The 15,933-nt window shown below is 46.8% G+C and overlaps 1 protein-coding gene across 3 annotated transcripts in view; it reads left to right on the top strand.

Moving 5' to 3' along the window:
- Positions 1–15,933, top strand: part of PDSS1 (decaprenyl diphosphate synthase subunit 1) — a 55,504-nt gene that overhangs the window by 391 nt on the left and 39,180 nt on the right. The window contains exons 1-4 of one of the 3 annotated variants that reach the window (XM_014586565.2): positions 7–49; positions 7,428–7,492; positions 7,952–8,072; positions 11,266–11,396. In XM_014586565.2, coding sequence (XP_014442051.1) covers positions 7,428–7,492; positions 7,952–8,072; positions 11,266–11,396 — 317 coding nt within the window. In that variant the 5' untranslated portion in view covers positions 7–49. Of the gene's footprint in view, positions 1–6; positions 50–7,427; positions 7,493–7,951; positions 8,073–11,265; positions 11,397–15,933 lie in introns of those variants that run through there. The other 2 variants (XM_027767365.1, XM_027767714.1) reach the window with 2 other exon arrangements.

Below are 15,933 nucleotides of genomic sequence, written 5' to 3' on the forward strand. Positions count from 1 at the left end.
CCTCGTGGGGCCGCCGGGGCCGCGCGCCCCTGCGGACGCCTGGGCACAGGTGAGGCGTGGGGACGCGCGCCCAGGCCGGGCGCAGAGGTCACGGCGCCAATGACAGCGGCGCCGCGGAATGAATGGGCGCGTGGAGCACGTGCGCCGGGCGCGCGGTCGCTGCTGCAGGAGCACCGGGTCGCCCAGGGGTGGGATCGCGGGGTACGGGGGCGACTGAGCCGCGCGATCGCCTGGCGTGGGGGCGTCCCTCCCTAGGGTGCAGAGCGGAGTCAGAGGGGACGGAGGCAGCATTAGGGGCCGGGATGGAAATCGGTAAGGAGCCAGTTGTCGGGGGAAATCGCAGGAGGGGTCAGATTGTCCACTGAGCCGTGGAAAATGTCAGTGACCCTCTCCAGCTATTTCCTTTCGAGACTGACCCTTTGTCAGGAGGACGAATCTTGCCTGGAGTTTTAGAGCAAAGATGTTCTGAGCCGTCCGAGATAACGGGATCCGCCAGTTCTCGGAATGGTCGGTCGCCTAAGGCGTCCGGAGAACTCAGGGCTGATGCCAGGGTGCACTGGACTTTGGTCGTCCAGAAGTTGCTGGGGAGGGACAGCACACCTGGATGGGGCTGGAAGGGCACCAGAAGGAGAAAAGGCTCTACCGGGCGGAGTAGGGACAGCCTGGAGTCATCTTTAGATAAACCTGTGACTTTAGGAAGCCAGGGCAGAATGTCAGCATCAGCCTGGAGTCCTCTGCACTCTCTGCTGCTTGCTGCCTTTGGACCCAATGTCATTCGTTTCCCTTTCCGGTCAGTGCAGCCGTGTAGAAGGACATGTGTCTATGGCTCAGTGAGTCTTTCCGCACTGTGCGGTGATACATTCTCTACGTGCAGTGGGGTAGGACTATAATGTGAGCCTGACTGCAAAAACCCTTAGAGACTGCCATGGCCACGCAGTAATTGTATTCATGGTAGCCTGGTACCTGCAAAGCCCTTTTAAAGGTTTATCTGAATGTACTACCCTGCTTGCGGTCACATTTGGTGCACCTCATCCATCCATGTAGTATCAAAAACCCTGTTTACCAGTATGAACTATGTAGCTTTCATAAATGTCTACTTTGTACCAAATTCGATGGTGTCACTGATTATCCTCCAGAGAGGATAGAGAGAGAGCATGGCAGCCGGGCCAATAGACAGGCTAGACAGTAGAGTCATGCAGCAGTGGAACCAGCAGATAACGTCCTGGCTATGTCGCTGGACTCCCATGTAGTCGACCATGTTTGGAGTCCCGGATCCGGTGGCTTAAACTCACGCCAGGTGCGTGTGCGTGTGTGCCCACGATCCCTAGAGGAGAGTGGAGGAGAAGGGATTGTGGCATGGCCATCCCCCCTGGTGGGGGGTGATTTCTTGCTTTCTGTCTCACTGTCTTTCTCTGTTTTTCTGGCGAGCGCATGCGCCCTGTAGCAAAAACCTCTCCAAAAGAAAAGAAAAGAAAAAGCCGTGCAGCAGTAGGGGCACGTGGCAAAGCCGCATCTCAGAGGAGGGTGGGCTGTGTGGGCTCCCTTTCAGTACTGACCCAGCCAGACCTCAGATATTCCCAGTCGCACAGATGAGGACATGACCCAGGAGATGGACGCCCATCTAGATAGTTCACCAATAGTTCTTTCCTTACGCCCCTTTTTGGCTTTCATGTCCGCCAAGCCACCTTCAGCACGGAAAGCGTGCATTTCTGCAGAGAACGTGCTTTATGCCTTCCACATTCTCAGTGACCACGGGGAGGGATTGTGCCAATGGTGCCAACTCTGTGCACCTCTGACTTGAGTGTCGCTGACGCTTTTCACTTGAATACGTTAGCATTCTGGCATCTGCCTCAGGCACATGTGTTTTGGTTACTTGGAGCCTCTCTTTGGGGACAAAGACCAACAATAACTAAGCCACTGACTCCCCAGCACAGTGTGCTACTTCCCAACATTTGTACTTCCTCCGGACTTCTCCATCAGTATTGCTAGCAAGTTTTATAGCAGGATAAAACCAGTGTGCATTTATTCCGTCATGCCAAATCACTTGTCTGTTTTGTTTTATTTTGTGGGATTTTTTTTAGTTTATTTCTTCCATGAGATAGGGACGGGCAGAGAGACAGACAGACACCCCCAATAGGGTCCTCCTGCTGGGCTCCTGCCCTCAGTCATGGCCAGCCAGGATCATGTGCATGCCCAGCTCGCAGATGGGGATCCTGGGACCCTCCCACATATCTGAGCATTACTGTTGCTCCATGGTGGCTGCCCGGTCAGTGCATCTTTACAAAGTAAATTCCTAGGGCCCCAGGTCGCGTGATGGTTAAGGCACTGGGGTTCCCACATGGCCGACCATGGTATGAGTCCCAAACCTGGTGGCTTAAAAATCACAACAAATAAATAAATAGATGATAGATACATTGATAGACAGACAGACAGACAGATAAAGAGTGAATTCATGAGAGGCAGATTGACTTTCAAGAGCACACATGATGGAAGGGACAAAACTGGAATGAGAAAATGATTTTACTACGCTCATAGTGTGCTATTGCTCTTGTCCAACCCTCTTCGTACTTCACTGCCCTTGCCAGAGCTTCTAACCTCAATGAGTAACAATACCTGACAGTGCTCTTAAAGCAAAACACAGCTTGAGCGGATAAATACTGCATTAAACATATACCATGTACTAGGGTCTGAGCTAAGAGCTTTACATACACTTTTTTTTGGGGGGGAGTGGGGTGGGGGGGAGGTTTTTGCTATAGGGCGTGTACACTCACCAGAAAGAGAGATAGAAAGCGAGAAATCACCCCCCAGGGGGGATGGCCTCACCGCGGTCCCTTCTCCTCCATTCTCCTCTCGGGATTTTGGGCACGCACACACACACGCCTGGCGTGAGTTTAAGCCACCGGGTCTGGGACTCAAACCACGGTTGACTACATGGGAGTCCGGCGACATAGCCACTAACTGCTGATCCCCATACACTTTGTAAATTAACTTTAGCAGCTCTCTATGACTAGGTATTATCAGAAAGATGCTACAAGGTCACATGGCCAGGGAATGTTGAGACTTGAGCTGAATTCGGTCTTCCCAGACCACGCTGTTTACCAGTGTTAATGCTGCCGACTGGTAAAGGGCACCCTATATTCTCTAGCTATATCATTTAGTCCTTATTCTTAGTTAGAGGACTCTCTTTAAGTCTCACACTAAATAATTGTTACTCTTCCATTATGTCCTTACTGGGGACCATCCAGTGGTGTGGTGGTTAAGGTAGCTGGATTCCACATGGTCAGCTTCGCTGTATGAGTCCCAGACCCAACAGCTTGAAAAACCCACCAGGTGCTTGTATGTGGGTGTCCAGAATCCCAAGGGGAGAATGGAGGAGAAGGGATTGCATCCCCCCTGAGTGGAGGTGATTTCTCACTTTCTCTTGTCTCTCAATTTGTCTACCCAGAGAACACTTGTACCCTGTAGCAAAAAAATTTTTTTAAAAAGTCTTCATTTTGCCTGGTGGACAGTGGTGCAGCAGTAAAATACAGTGCTCTGCATGTCTGGTGCACATGGGAAGGCTGGAGGGTCCCATCCAAAGCTCCCACTGAGCATATTGGGCATGCATGTGCCATGATCCAGGGCTGCTTAAGGAATGAGGCTAGACCATGGCATCAGGACCCTATTGTGAGGGCTGTCTCTGTCTCTCTTACTCTGAGAAGAAATAAATAGATATTTTAAAAAGATGTCCTTATTTAAAGCAAATACTGAACTCATACCAATTAATTACCCACAGAGAAGTAGATTGTCATGTAATGTTAAACTGAAAAGGGAGAATTATCACTATTTTCTTGGGATGTTGTAATTGCCTAGGACATCATAAATGTTTCTATTGGTTTAATGAAGAGGTAATCCAGTGGTGGAATGGATGGAACTTAGACCACCTTCCTTGACTACCACCTGCAAAGTCAGCCCTGATTGTCAGTTTTAAATGTCTAGAGCAATGTGTGTTCACTAGGAGAAAAGAAGAAAATATATACCCCCCAAAAGGAATAAGAGAACAGCAAAATAAAACTCTGCAATCCTATTTATTTTAAAATAACTACTTTAGGGGCCAGCAGGTGGCATGGTGGTTAAAGGCACTAGATTTCCACATGGCTAACCATGGTTCAAGTCCCAGACCTGGCAACTTGCTTTCTCACTTTCCCTTTCTCTCTTTGTCTCTCTGGTCAAATTAAAAAATAATAACAACAAATGGAAATAAATAATTAATTAATTCTTTTTAAAAAAATGCCTGCTTTTAACACTTAGATTTATGTACTTTCAAACCCTGTTCTCTCTCGTGCTTTTATGTGTGTGTGTACATACATAAATTTATTTTTATTTATTCATTTATTTGTTTTAATTTGACCAGAAAGAGACACACACACACAGAGAGAGAGAGAGAGAGAGAAAGGGACAAAGGAAGCTGCCAGGTCTGGGACTTGAACCGTGGTTGGCCATGTGGGAGTGTCTAGCACCTTAACCACCACGCCACCTGCTGGTCCCCGGGTATACGTAAATTTCTAGTAGTATCACTTAATAAACTCAGTTCTGTCCTTTGCTGTATTGTAAACATATCTGCATATTAGGTTTTTAGATTTGACTTTTCTGGACTTTAATTATAGAAACTAGTTGTGGATTCAAGTGAAATAACAGTATAAAAGCATTATTTTTTCTTTTTAAAGAGGTTTTTTATTATAAGGTGCGTGTGCTCACCAGAGAGACAGAAAGCAAGAACTCATCCCCCAGTGGGGAATGACCATGCTGCAATCCCTTCTCCTTCATTCTCCTCTTGGGATTTTTGTGCACGCATGCACACGCACCTGGCATGAGTTTTAATCTGCCGGGTCTGGGACTCAAACTGTGGTCGATTATGTGGGAATTCAGCAACATAACCATTACACCATGAGCTGGTCCCATAAAAGCATGTTTTAAGACTTTATTACTAGGACCAACAGGTGGTGTGGTTAAGGCCCTGGACTCCTCCCGCATGGCCGACCATGGTTCTGGACCTGGTGACTTGCTTTCTCACTTTCCCTCCCACCTCACCTCCATCTCTCTCTGGCAAACACACATACCCTATAGAAAATTAGAAATAATAATAATTAAATAATTCTTTAATAGAAAGTCTTAACATTATTTATTTATTTATTTATTTTATTTGAATTTGACCAGAGAGGGACAGTGAGAGAGAATGGGGGAGGAAGAGAGAGAGAGAGAGAGAGAGAAAGTGAGAAAGCAAACTGCCAGATCCAGGACTCAAACCATGGTCAGTCATGTGGGAGTCCAGCGTCCTCAGTCACCATGCCACCTGCCAGCCCTAAGACTTTATTTTTAGTAGAATGGATTAGTTTTATTTTTATTGTTGTGCTAAGTTCATCCTTTTTGTCAAACGCTTTTTTTCAAACACTCTATATAAGAGTCCTAATGACATTAGATTAGTAAATTCGTAGTTTTCTAGATACCTGTATCCCTGAATTCTTCACAATTGGCGGTCCTTATCTTTGGATCCCCACTACCTGTCTCATTGGATCGCCAGTTCTTGGCCCATAATAGTACTCAGTAATTGCTGGAATGAGTATTTGTTACCACCTCAGAATTGTGGAAGTGGTCTACTGTCATCCTTTGATTATCAAAATGTGTCATCCAGACCCTGTTGCCCAGTTTTTGTTTGTTTGTTTGTTTGTTTGTTTAATATTACTTACCAAGAAGTACCATTTCCAAAGTATATCGAGGAATAATAACATAAAATAGATAATGTTTAATATAAATGTCAATTCTTGAGACCAACAGTTGGCATAATGGCTATGTCACTGGGCTCCCATGTAGTCAACCAGTTCAAGTCCCAGACCTGGTGGCTTAAACTCACGCTGGGCACGTGTGTGCATGCCCAAGATCCCGAGAGGAGAACGGAGGAGAAGGGATTGCGGCGTGGCCATCCCCCCTGGGGGGGGGGGATTTCTCGCTTTCTGTCTCTCTGTCTCTGTCTTTCTGGCTAGCACACTTGCCCTATTGCAAAAATCTCTCCAAGTAAATAAATAAATAAATGTCAGTTCTCTATGTAATACTGATATCTTTTTGTTTTTGTCAACTGAGATAATGCTCTGGAGGTCTTGATTATTTGTTTCAAACTGGTTTAAGAATTTACAAGAAGGTAAATAATGTTAGTCCATGCTATTCTCTGACCATTGTTAGTTAAAAGGAAAGAAATGGCTTTAAAAGTACTTTTTTTTTTTTTCTTGCTGTGAAAAGATAGATACAGATAGGGAAACTGTGCCTTTCTTTGGAGAGGGGATAGATTATAGATGGCTTTTATTTTCTGCTTTTCTTACTTGTATCTTCTGTAGTGACAAATAATTGCTTTTGTAGTAAAGAAATGAAAGTTTTTTTAACTATCCATTTTCTGTTTTGGGTTTGTTTTTTGTTTTTTGTTTTGTTTTTTCTTAATAGCCTGAAGGCATATGTGCTCCCCAAAGAGAAAGAGGGAGAAAGCTTCCCACCAATGCAGCGTAGTTATGCCACAATCCCTTCTCCTCCCTCTATCCATCCTGCTGGGATTGTGGTCACGCATGTACAGGTACATAAATCTGGCTGTTTTTCAAGCTGCTGGGGCTGGGATTTGAACCATGGTGAGCAATATGGACTCCACCTCCCTAACTAACTAAAGGCTATGGGGCTGGCTCTTCATTATCCATGTTCTTTTTTTTTTTTTTTTTTTTTTTTTGAGAGATTTTCACTTTAGGGCGCGTGCGCTCGCCAGACAGACAGAGAGAGACATAGAGACAGAAAGCAAGAAATCACCCCCCAGGGGGGATGGTCACGCCGCAATCCCTTCTCCATTCTCCTCTCGGGATCTTGGGCGCACACGCACCCGGCGTGAGTTTTAAGCCACCGGATCCGGGACACGAACCGCGGTCGACTACGTGGGAGTCCAGCGACATAGCCATTACGCTAACTGCTGGTTCCCTTCATTATCCATGTTCTAAAGTTTGCACTGGAGCTGTGAAATGGGCAATTAAAATTAGATAAAGATCGGGCTGGCCCTGTGACCTGGCTGTTGAGGGAGCAGGATCCTATATGGCCAGCTGTAGTTTAATTCCTGGCCCCAGCAGCTTGAAAAGTATGCCAGCCACACGTGTGTGGGTGTCCAAAATCCCAACACGATGGAGGAAGGATTGTGGCATGACTATGCCCCATTGGGAGGTGCTTTCTCCCTCTCCCTCTCTCTCTCTGTCTCTCTAGCAGAGTAGATGGGCCCTCTGGTCATTAAAAAAAAAAAAATTAGAGACTTTTTTAAAAAGATAAAGATTGTATTTATGATGAATGACAGGAATTTTTATTATCCAATTTATAAATAAGTTTTTCAGGCCTGTTCTTATAAATTTCTTGATACTTTTATTTCATAGATGTCCCTTTTTAACCTTGTGAAGAGTGTAAGATCCGCCTTTTCAAATGTGTACGGTATATCCCGGTAAGTTTATAGGCCATATTGCAGCTACTGAAATTAATCACATTCCCAGTAAATTCCTATTCTAAATTGTGATGGCTTAGGCCAGCTAACCTACTGTGTTGCTTAACTCAGCGCTACAATGTCTGCCTTATATGATCTCTGCCTTTTCAATAACTAGGAATATAACAAAATCCGAACTAAACTCCAAACACGATCCACATAGTTTATAGTCTTTCTTTGATTTTGTGGATTCTCAGGGTCCTGTTTATAAAAATGATCAATTGAAGTATTATTGAGCAAGAACAGAATTCTCTCTGTTTCTTTTTTCTTATGATGACCTTTTCAGATTTGCGCTTAATTTCCAGCTGGGGGTATTTGGGCTTAGTTTGCCACCATCTGACTCTACTAATTATGTGTGTCTATGCTTGTGAGTCTGCTGCTTACTTAAAAACGAAATCCCGTGCATTTCTGCGGTGGCAGGTCTCATCACATGACCTCGGCAGTGAGCTGTCATAGTGAAACACAGAGCAGTGAGAAGTACACCGATCCTTTTAAACTCGGCTGGAGAGACCTGAAGGGTCTGTACGAGGACATTAGGAAGGTACGTTGTTTCCGTTCTTCTGTGGAATAATGTTTCAGCCTGCTAAACCTTAGTCGAGGCTGAGGATTTGGGGAAGCAGTGCAGGTGTCAGGAGCGATGCCATCACCCGCGCGATTGCGTACATCAGGCCGCAGAAGCTTCTTGAGCAACAACCATGAGAACGTGGAGGATGCAGTTGCGCTGCCTCCAGGAAGAGGACATTGCAGGGCTCGGAGCAACACAGTGGTCCAGGCCTCGGAATAGCACCGTGGTCCAGGCCGCACACGCCTGGCCTGCGTAGGGGGTTGTCTTTTCCTCTTCCTCTCTTCCTCAGAGCCTGCCACCTGCCAGCGAGTCCTGCTACCGTCTCGGTCCCCGAATTCAGATGAAGGTGCTAGACTGCCCCAAATAAGACTGTCTTCATTCAACTCTTTTATTTGTTTGTTTTGGTCTTGGGTTTTTTGTTTTTTAAAAGGATTGTTTTATTTATCTTCATTTATTTCTTTATTTTAATTTGACCAGAGAGAGATAGAGTGAAATAGAGGGAGGCAAAGTGAGAAAACAAGCTGCCAGGTCAGGGACTCGAACCGCGGTCAGGCATGTGGGAGTCCAGCACCCTTAATCACCATGCCACCTGCCGGCCCCCCATTCAACTGATTTTCCCCCAAAACTCAGTGACTTCCCCCGTCAGGTGGATTCTGAAATGCTGCCCTGAGATATGCACCTGCTCCTTGTCACTTTCCTCCCTGTTTCTGAGTTTTACCCTGTCTTCCTGCTGCCCTCAGCCAGACTCCCATTCTCACACCCACACCAGTGCTTCCTGGTCGGTAGACAGAGCTGGGAGGCCGCAGAGGAAGAATGGCCTCAGCTCCTGCCCTGCCGCCGCTGTCAGCCAGTTCGTCTGTGCCTCCTTCCCTTTTGCCTTGGTGAAGCACATGCCCCTAACTTTCTGGGGACAGTCCCTTTACCTCTGTTTAAGTCCTACCTGCCCACAGGACCTACTCCAACAATTGCCTCCCCTTCTGCTTTGTCTGCAAACTGCCTCCTCATTCTCTTTCTTGTTCATTTTCGGTGCTTCGGTGTCTTCATTTTCTTATGTGGGTATGTGCGTGTGGGGAAGGTGTGTGTGTATGTGCATAGGCACATGTGTGGTGTTTTACTTCTTTTTTATTTTTTAAGAGAAATTTTTGCTATAGAGTGCGTGTTTGCTATGGTGTGTGTTTGCCAGAGAGAGAAAGAGACTGAAAGCGAAAATTCACCCCCCCAGGGGGAATGGCCACACCGCAATCCCTTCTCCTCTGTTCTCCTCTCATGATTTTGGGTACGTATGCATACGTGAGTTTAAGCTGTGAGGTCCGGAACTCAAACCACATTCAACTACGTGGGAGTCCAGTGACATAACCATTATGCTATCTGCTGGTCCCCGTGTGTGGTGTTTGAAACAAAGTCTTTTAAAGGACCCTCCCCTGGCCGGCGTCTCACTCCTTCTGTCCGCTCAGAGCTCTCTGCCCCCATCTTTCTCTTGCCCTGTGCATTCACTCTACCGCTGGCGGTGGCTTCCTTTCTAGCCTTTCCATGGTCACTGCCCCAGTCGCCAGCAGCTGCCTTTTACTCTGTCGAGTGGACACTTCTCGACCGGCTCAGTGGGCACCGTGACCATTCTCCCTCGTTGAAACTGTTCCCTTCACGTCCACGCTTTCCTTGTTCTCCAACCCCTCAGCCATTCTTCAGTTTGCTTCATGGGATTCTCCTTGTGACCTCCGCCCACCCCCTCACATCGCCATCTCCTGGCTCTGTCAGCCACCCCTCTCTCTCCACCTTGTCCTCCCTTCCATACCATGGTCGCAGACTCCTTCTCTGCTCACACCGAGTGGTCCCTCCTACGCACACCTGGCCGACAGGCAGCTCCGGGGCCTCCGGCCGGTCTCAGGAGTAGCACACTGGAAGCGGCTTTCCCGGGAATTGGCCCTTTCTCCCGCTCTCCCTGTTCTTGGTGCATTTCACCAGGACTGGGCAAGGCTCCTGACTTGCTTCCCCACCATCCTCCTCTTCGAACCTGCCTCTTGCCTTCATTCCCCTCTGCCGAGGTTCATGCCTTTCCATTCCGACTCTCCTCCCTGTGCCTGAGTGAGAGGTGCCCCCTTTGTCACCCAGGGTGACCGTGCTTACCTCAGTGACAGTGCCCGCCACACACTGTTGTGCTCCCCGCATGGCTGTACTTCTCCCCACCTAGACCCTGAGCTCCTTGTGGGCAGGCGCTGTCCTGGTTCTCTTTGTGACCTCAGATCTGTCACAGCGCTTGGCACTGAGTTAAGGACTTATGTTGTGCCCGCTGCACTGTGTTGGCGTGAGCCTGGCTGGGGTCTCTCTCCACTCCCCCCACTTCCGGGGATACTCTGGGATTCAGTCAGGCTCGTCCACGACCGACACGCACTCGTCCCCCTGAGGCTCTCCCTCCCTGCTCTTCCTGGGTCAGAATCCTACTTATCTTTCTAATCCGGTCACAGCTTACGGCTCCCATGAAATACTCGGTTTTTCTAACCTGCACTGGTTTCTTCCTTGTGTAATGCATTTACCATTCAGCATTATTCAGGCTAGCACTGTATTATCTGGGAATATTTCCTATTTAAAAATATCTGTTTCCCCAGCTTAAGCCCCTCACCGTGGGCAAGCCGTGCCTTACACTTTCTCTGTGAACCTTCAAAGTGTCTTTTGTTAAATAAAGGCCATGCCTGTTCCCCCCACCCCACCCCCCGGCCCAGGCCATCTCCTTCCGCCCCAGTTCACGGCTTTGCCTCTCCCCCAGGACACTGCTGCCTCCTCCATGGTTCCAGCAGCCCTGGCTCCCACGCTCCCCACCTTCCTCCTCTGCCCTCTGTCTTCTCACTGCTCACCCTGTTCCTTTCTTTCTCCAGCTGTCACTAGCCCAGAGTCCAGGGGCCACCTAGCACTCTTCCCCCTTATAGTGTCCTGGAGTCACCTGGTGCCTGATGCTGTCAGTGGGGCAAGCCGGGACAGGTGGGTGGCCCTGCAGTCTCGGCCTTTTCCCACAGTGTTGAATTTCCTAATGAATGAGTACACTGAAATCAAACGAAGGTTTCATAAAAGAAGTCTTATTTATATGAAATGTGAAATTAATCTAAAAAAATAAGAAGTCCTGTTGACTTTCTGCATAGTTATAATGCCGTATCAACATAGAGAATCTTTATTTCAGGAACTGCTCATATCTACAACAGAATTAAAGGAAATGTCTGAGTACTATTTTGATGGGAAAGGAAAAGCCTTTCGACCAATTATTGTGGTGCTAATGGCCCGAGCGTGTAACAGCCATCATAACAACTCCCGGTGAGTCCTTCCCGTCGCTGCTCCCATTTCTGTATCTGGGACCTTCCTTCCCGAAGTTGACATTTCTTACGTCATTTAAGAAGTTGCATTGAGAAGGGGACCAGCAGTTAGTGTAATGGCTATGTCGCTGGGCTCCCATGTAGTCGACCACAGTTCGCATCCCGGACCCGGTGGCTTAAAACTCACGCCAGGCGTGTGTGCGTGTGTGCCCAAGATCTCTAGAGGAGAATGGAGGAGAAGGGATTGCGGTGTGGCCATCCTCCCTGGGGGGTGATTTCTCGCTTTCTGTCTCTCTGTCTCTCTGTCTCTCTGTCTGGTGAGCTCACGCGCCCTATAGCAAAAACCTCTCAAAAAAAAAAAAGAAAAAAGTAGCATTGAGAATTCCATCTGTGATAGGTAGTCTAACTTGGAGATACTAAGTCTGGAATCAAGTCTGGCTTCTTCCTTTTCCAGACTTTTAGAGTCCATTGAAGAAGAAAGTATTGAGTTCTCAGAAAAGTCATGACATATTTTTCTACTCAAAAAAGCATCATGACTTTTCCAATAACCCATTAGCATGTTTTAAATAAATATTTCAGAAAAAATATTAAAGCTTAATTTACTTTTCTCATCAGGGAGTCAAGACGGTCAGGATGTGTAAATGCGTGTAACCATTTTACACACGGGGCAGTTAGTCCAAAGGTTGTTTAAAAGCAATGAGACACACCCTGAAGTGCCTGCCTTGTAGTGATCTGAATGATGCAGAAATCTTTAAAGACTACCAGAAAGTATGTGCACTCACCAGAAAGAGAGAAGTCACCCCCCAGTAGAGTGTGATCAGCTGCAGTCCCTTCATTTCTCCACCCTCTCAGCATTTTGTACACACACGTACACACGTGTACACACACACACACACACACACACACACACACCTGGCATGTTTTCCAAGCTACTAGGGCTGGCATTCCAACTACTGCTGGTCATGTGGGATGCAGGTCCTTTAACTTCCAAGTTAGAGGGCCAATCCTCACGTTTTTTTAATCTCATTTTTTTATTTATTTATTTTGCATGTGTGTGTGTGTGTGATAAGATAAAGAGATTTTTGACAGGATCTCACCATGTTGCCATCCTCCCGCACTTTACCTCCCAGCTAGCTGGAACTACAGGTGCGTCCCACCACAGCCAGCATGTTTAGGTCGGGCCAGAATTAAACCCAGGCTTCCCACATGGCCTCCACCCTGAAGCAGCAGCCTTTTAGCAGGTCATACCCTGGCAGCAGAGCCAACACTTGAAATAGTAAAAAAAAAAAAAAAAGAAAAAGAAAGAAAAACACAGTTGCAACATTTTAACATTAAAGGAAATCTTTTTTTTTTTTTTTAAGAATTATTTTATTCCATTTTATTTATTTATTTTAATTTGACCACAGAGGGACAGAATGAGAGAGCAAGAGAGAGGGGGCGGGAACCAGCAGTTAGCGTAATGGCTATGTCGCTGGACTCCCACGTAGTCGACTGCAGTTCATGTCCCGGACCCGGTGGCTTAAAACTCACACTGGACACGTGTGCGTGCATGCCCAAGAACCCAAGAGGAGAATGGAGGAGAAGGAATTGTGGTGTGACCATCCCCCCTGGGGGGTGATTTCTCGCTTTCTGTCTCTATGTCTCTGTCTGTCTGGCGAGCGCACGCGCCCTATAGCGAAAATCTCTCCCAAAAAAAAAAGGGGGCGACGAGTGAGAAAGCAAGCCACCAGGTCCAAGATTTGAACCGTAGTTGGCCATGTGGGAGTCCAGTGCCCCCAACTACCACGCCACCTGCCAGCCCCAAAGGAAATCTTAAAAGGAAAAAGGTCTTACCATTTACCTCATGTAGCCTCTTTGTCATTCTCTCTTCCCCTCCATTCTCGCATTCGGTCATTCACTGTATGGCATCTCACGTTCTGTTTTGTTTACTTGCCGTTGTTCTTTTAAAATGCCTTACTACATTGCTGAAATGTCTTCATAATTATAATGTATAGATGGAAATCCCGACAGGCTCATAATGTACTAGTACATTTCCCTAATGCTGAGCATTGGTGTTGTATTTCCTTCTCTCAGTGGATAATACTTTAAGGAATGCGTACAATTTGTCTGCACTAAATTTAATGATGCTGTAAAAACGAACGGCAGATACTGCTACTCAGTGGCCTGCGTGCCCCACTGTGTTGCCCTCTGCTAACCATGTCTGGTAGCTTCAGTTTAATCTAAGAAGTCGAAGAGTTCACAGTATGTTTTCAGCAAGCAGTAAACTCTCTAGCAATGACTTTTTAAAGTTTATTTCTTGAGAGAGAGAAAGAGTCGGGCCCCTGCCTGCGTCTCCACACTCTGCCCACTTCCAGTCAGCCAAGACCATGGGGACGCCCAGCATGTTCAGATCAACCCAGGATCTGACTGGGGCCTCCCACATGGCCCTGGAGCTGTGCACCAGTACCCTCCTGCCTGTGCTACTGCAGTTGGGCCATAGCGGTGACCTTTTAGCCATTAACAGGACCACTTTCATTGTCCCTGAAAGGCAGAGCAGCAGAAACCCTCTCCCGGAACCCAACTGGAAACACATCTCATGTGGCCTAGAGTAGAGTTCCTCAGCCTTGATCTACTGACATCTCCGGCCAGGCTGCTGTGTGTCGGGGGGTGTCCCATGCTGTTTGGGGTGCTTATGAACATGCCCCCTATGTTGGTAACAACCAAAAATGTCTCCAGACATTGCCATGTGTCCCCTGGGGCATAGAATTGCCCCTGGTTGAAAACAGCTGGTCTAGGGAGAGTGTGTTTGCTTATATTTTCAGCTTCTCAAATTAGTAATAATAGTTCATTACCCTTGAGATATCATAGCAAGGAAAATATTTGTACTGCTTTAAATCCTATCAGCCATAATTTCTGTAGTTGGAAGTTGTTCAGTTTGCCTTACTAAAACGGTTTAAAGCGTTGGTTGAAGCAATGAGTCCTGTAGTGCCCTCACGTCAAGGGCATGTTCGAGCTGCAGCTTCATTCTCCCAGTGTCAAGCCAGGCCTATTGAAGTCCCAGGGCAGAGGCAGTGTCTGGCATGTGGATCAGAGTCACGACTGAGGCCCGTATCTGGGGGAGACCCCAGGAACTGTAACGATGTTACTCTCCAAGCCCAGCTTCTTGAGAACACTTGCTCCCCGAGGACGTGGATCAGGCTCCTCATGGGCTAATTATCTGGCTACTATTCCATACCGTTCACAGCAGAAAGGGGAGGGGGCTTCTGGAGAGCTGGGCCATTTGTAATTTTGCTTGCTGAGAACAGCTTGGAACAATATGAAAAAACAGTTAGGTAAAGGGTCAGGGATAGGACCACACACATCCTGTTTCAGCCCATGCTGCCAGAGGCGTCCTCTCACCCCAAGGGCATGAGAACATACTCCAGTCCTTGGACCCGGTCAGCCCTCTGTGACCATCTGCTTCTGCAGGTTCAACCCCCTGAGGATTGTAAATAACTGATGGGGGGGGGGGACAATAGAGAGTAACAAATAAAAACAATACAGATGGAAAAGGCCAGTATGCTGTCACAGCGTTACCATGTACTAGGTACTGTAAGTCATCTAAAGGTGACAAAGTATACAGGAGGATGCATGCGTGTAGGTTGTTTGCAAACACTATGCCATTTCACATAAAAGACCTGAGCATCTAAGGGGTTTCTTATCTGTGGGGTTCCTGGGACCAATCCCCACGGATACCAAGGGCGACTACTTGCTTGTCTGTGACAGCGTGATTGAGAGAAGACTGCTTTGTCATTAGACAAAGTTTAAGAGCTTCTATCAAACGTCATCTTCCTGCTTCCAAGCTCTGTATTAAATGGGTTAATAGCAATCTTGGAGGGGATTTTAGGAAACAGAATAGAATAGGTGCCAACAGTTGGCGCAGTGGTTAAAGGCACTGGGCTCTCACATGGCTTGACCAAGGTTCGAGTCCTGGACCTGGTGACTTGGTCTCTCACTTTCTCTCTCTCTCTCTTGCTTGTTTGCTCACTTTGGCCCTCTCTGATCAAATTTAAATAAATGAAGTTAAATAAAATAATTTTTTTAAAAAAGGAAACAGAATAGAATAGACTATATAAGAAATGGAGAAGGGGGAACTATCTTTGATTGATTTTTTTTATTTTTCCTTTAGTAAGTTTTTTGATTGTCCATTAAATAGCCCGCATTAGATTACTTTACTAGAAGTTCTGAACCTGAGGTCTGTGGGAGTGATGGTGTCTGTGAGCCTCTTGAAATTGTATGCAAAACTCTTCGTGTGTGTGCATTTTTCTGGGGAAAGATATCATGGCTTACAATGTATATTCTCAAAAAGCACTATGGGGGCTGGCAGGTGGTGTGGTGGTTAAGGTACTGGACTCCCACATGGCCAATCATGGTTTGAGTCCCGGACCCAGTGGCTTGCTTTCTCACTTTCCCTCTCTTTGCCTCTTTTCTCTGTCTCTGGTTAAATTAAAGAAGAATAATGATACTAAAATAAATAAATAAATAAATACTTTTTTTTAAGAAAAGGCAATATGGCCCTA

This window comes from Tupaia chinensis, unplaced genomic scaffold, assembly GCF_000334495.1.
Source record: "Tupaia chinensis unplaced genomic scaffold, TupChi_1.0 Scaffold000001_1, whole genome shotgun sequence".
Classification (NCBI taxonomy): domain Eukaryota; kingdom Metazoa; phylum Chordata; class Mammalia; order Scandentia; family Tupaiidae; genus Tupaia; species Tupaia belangeri.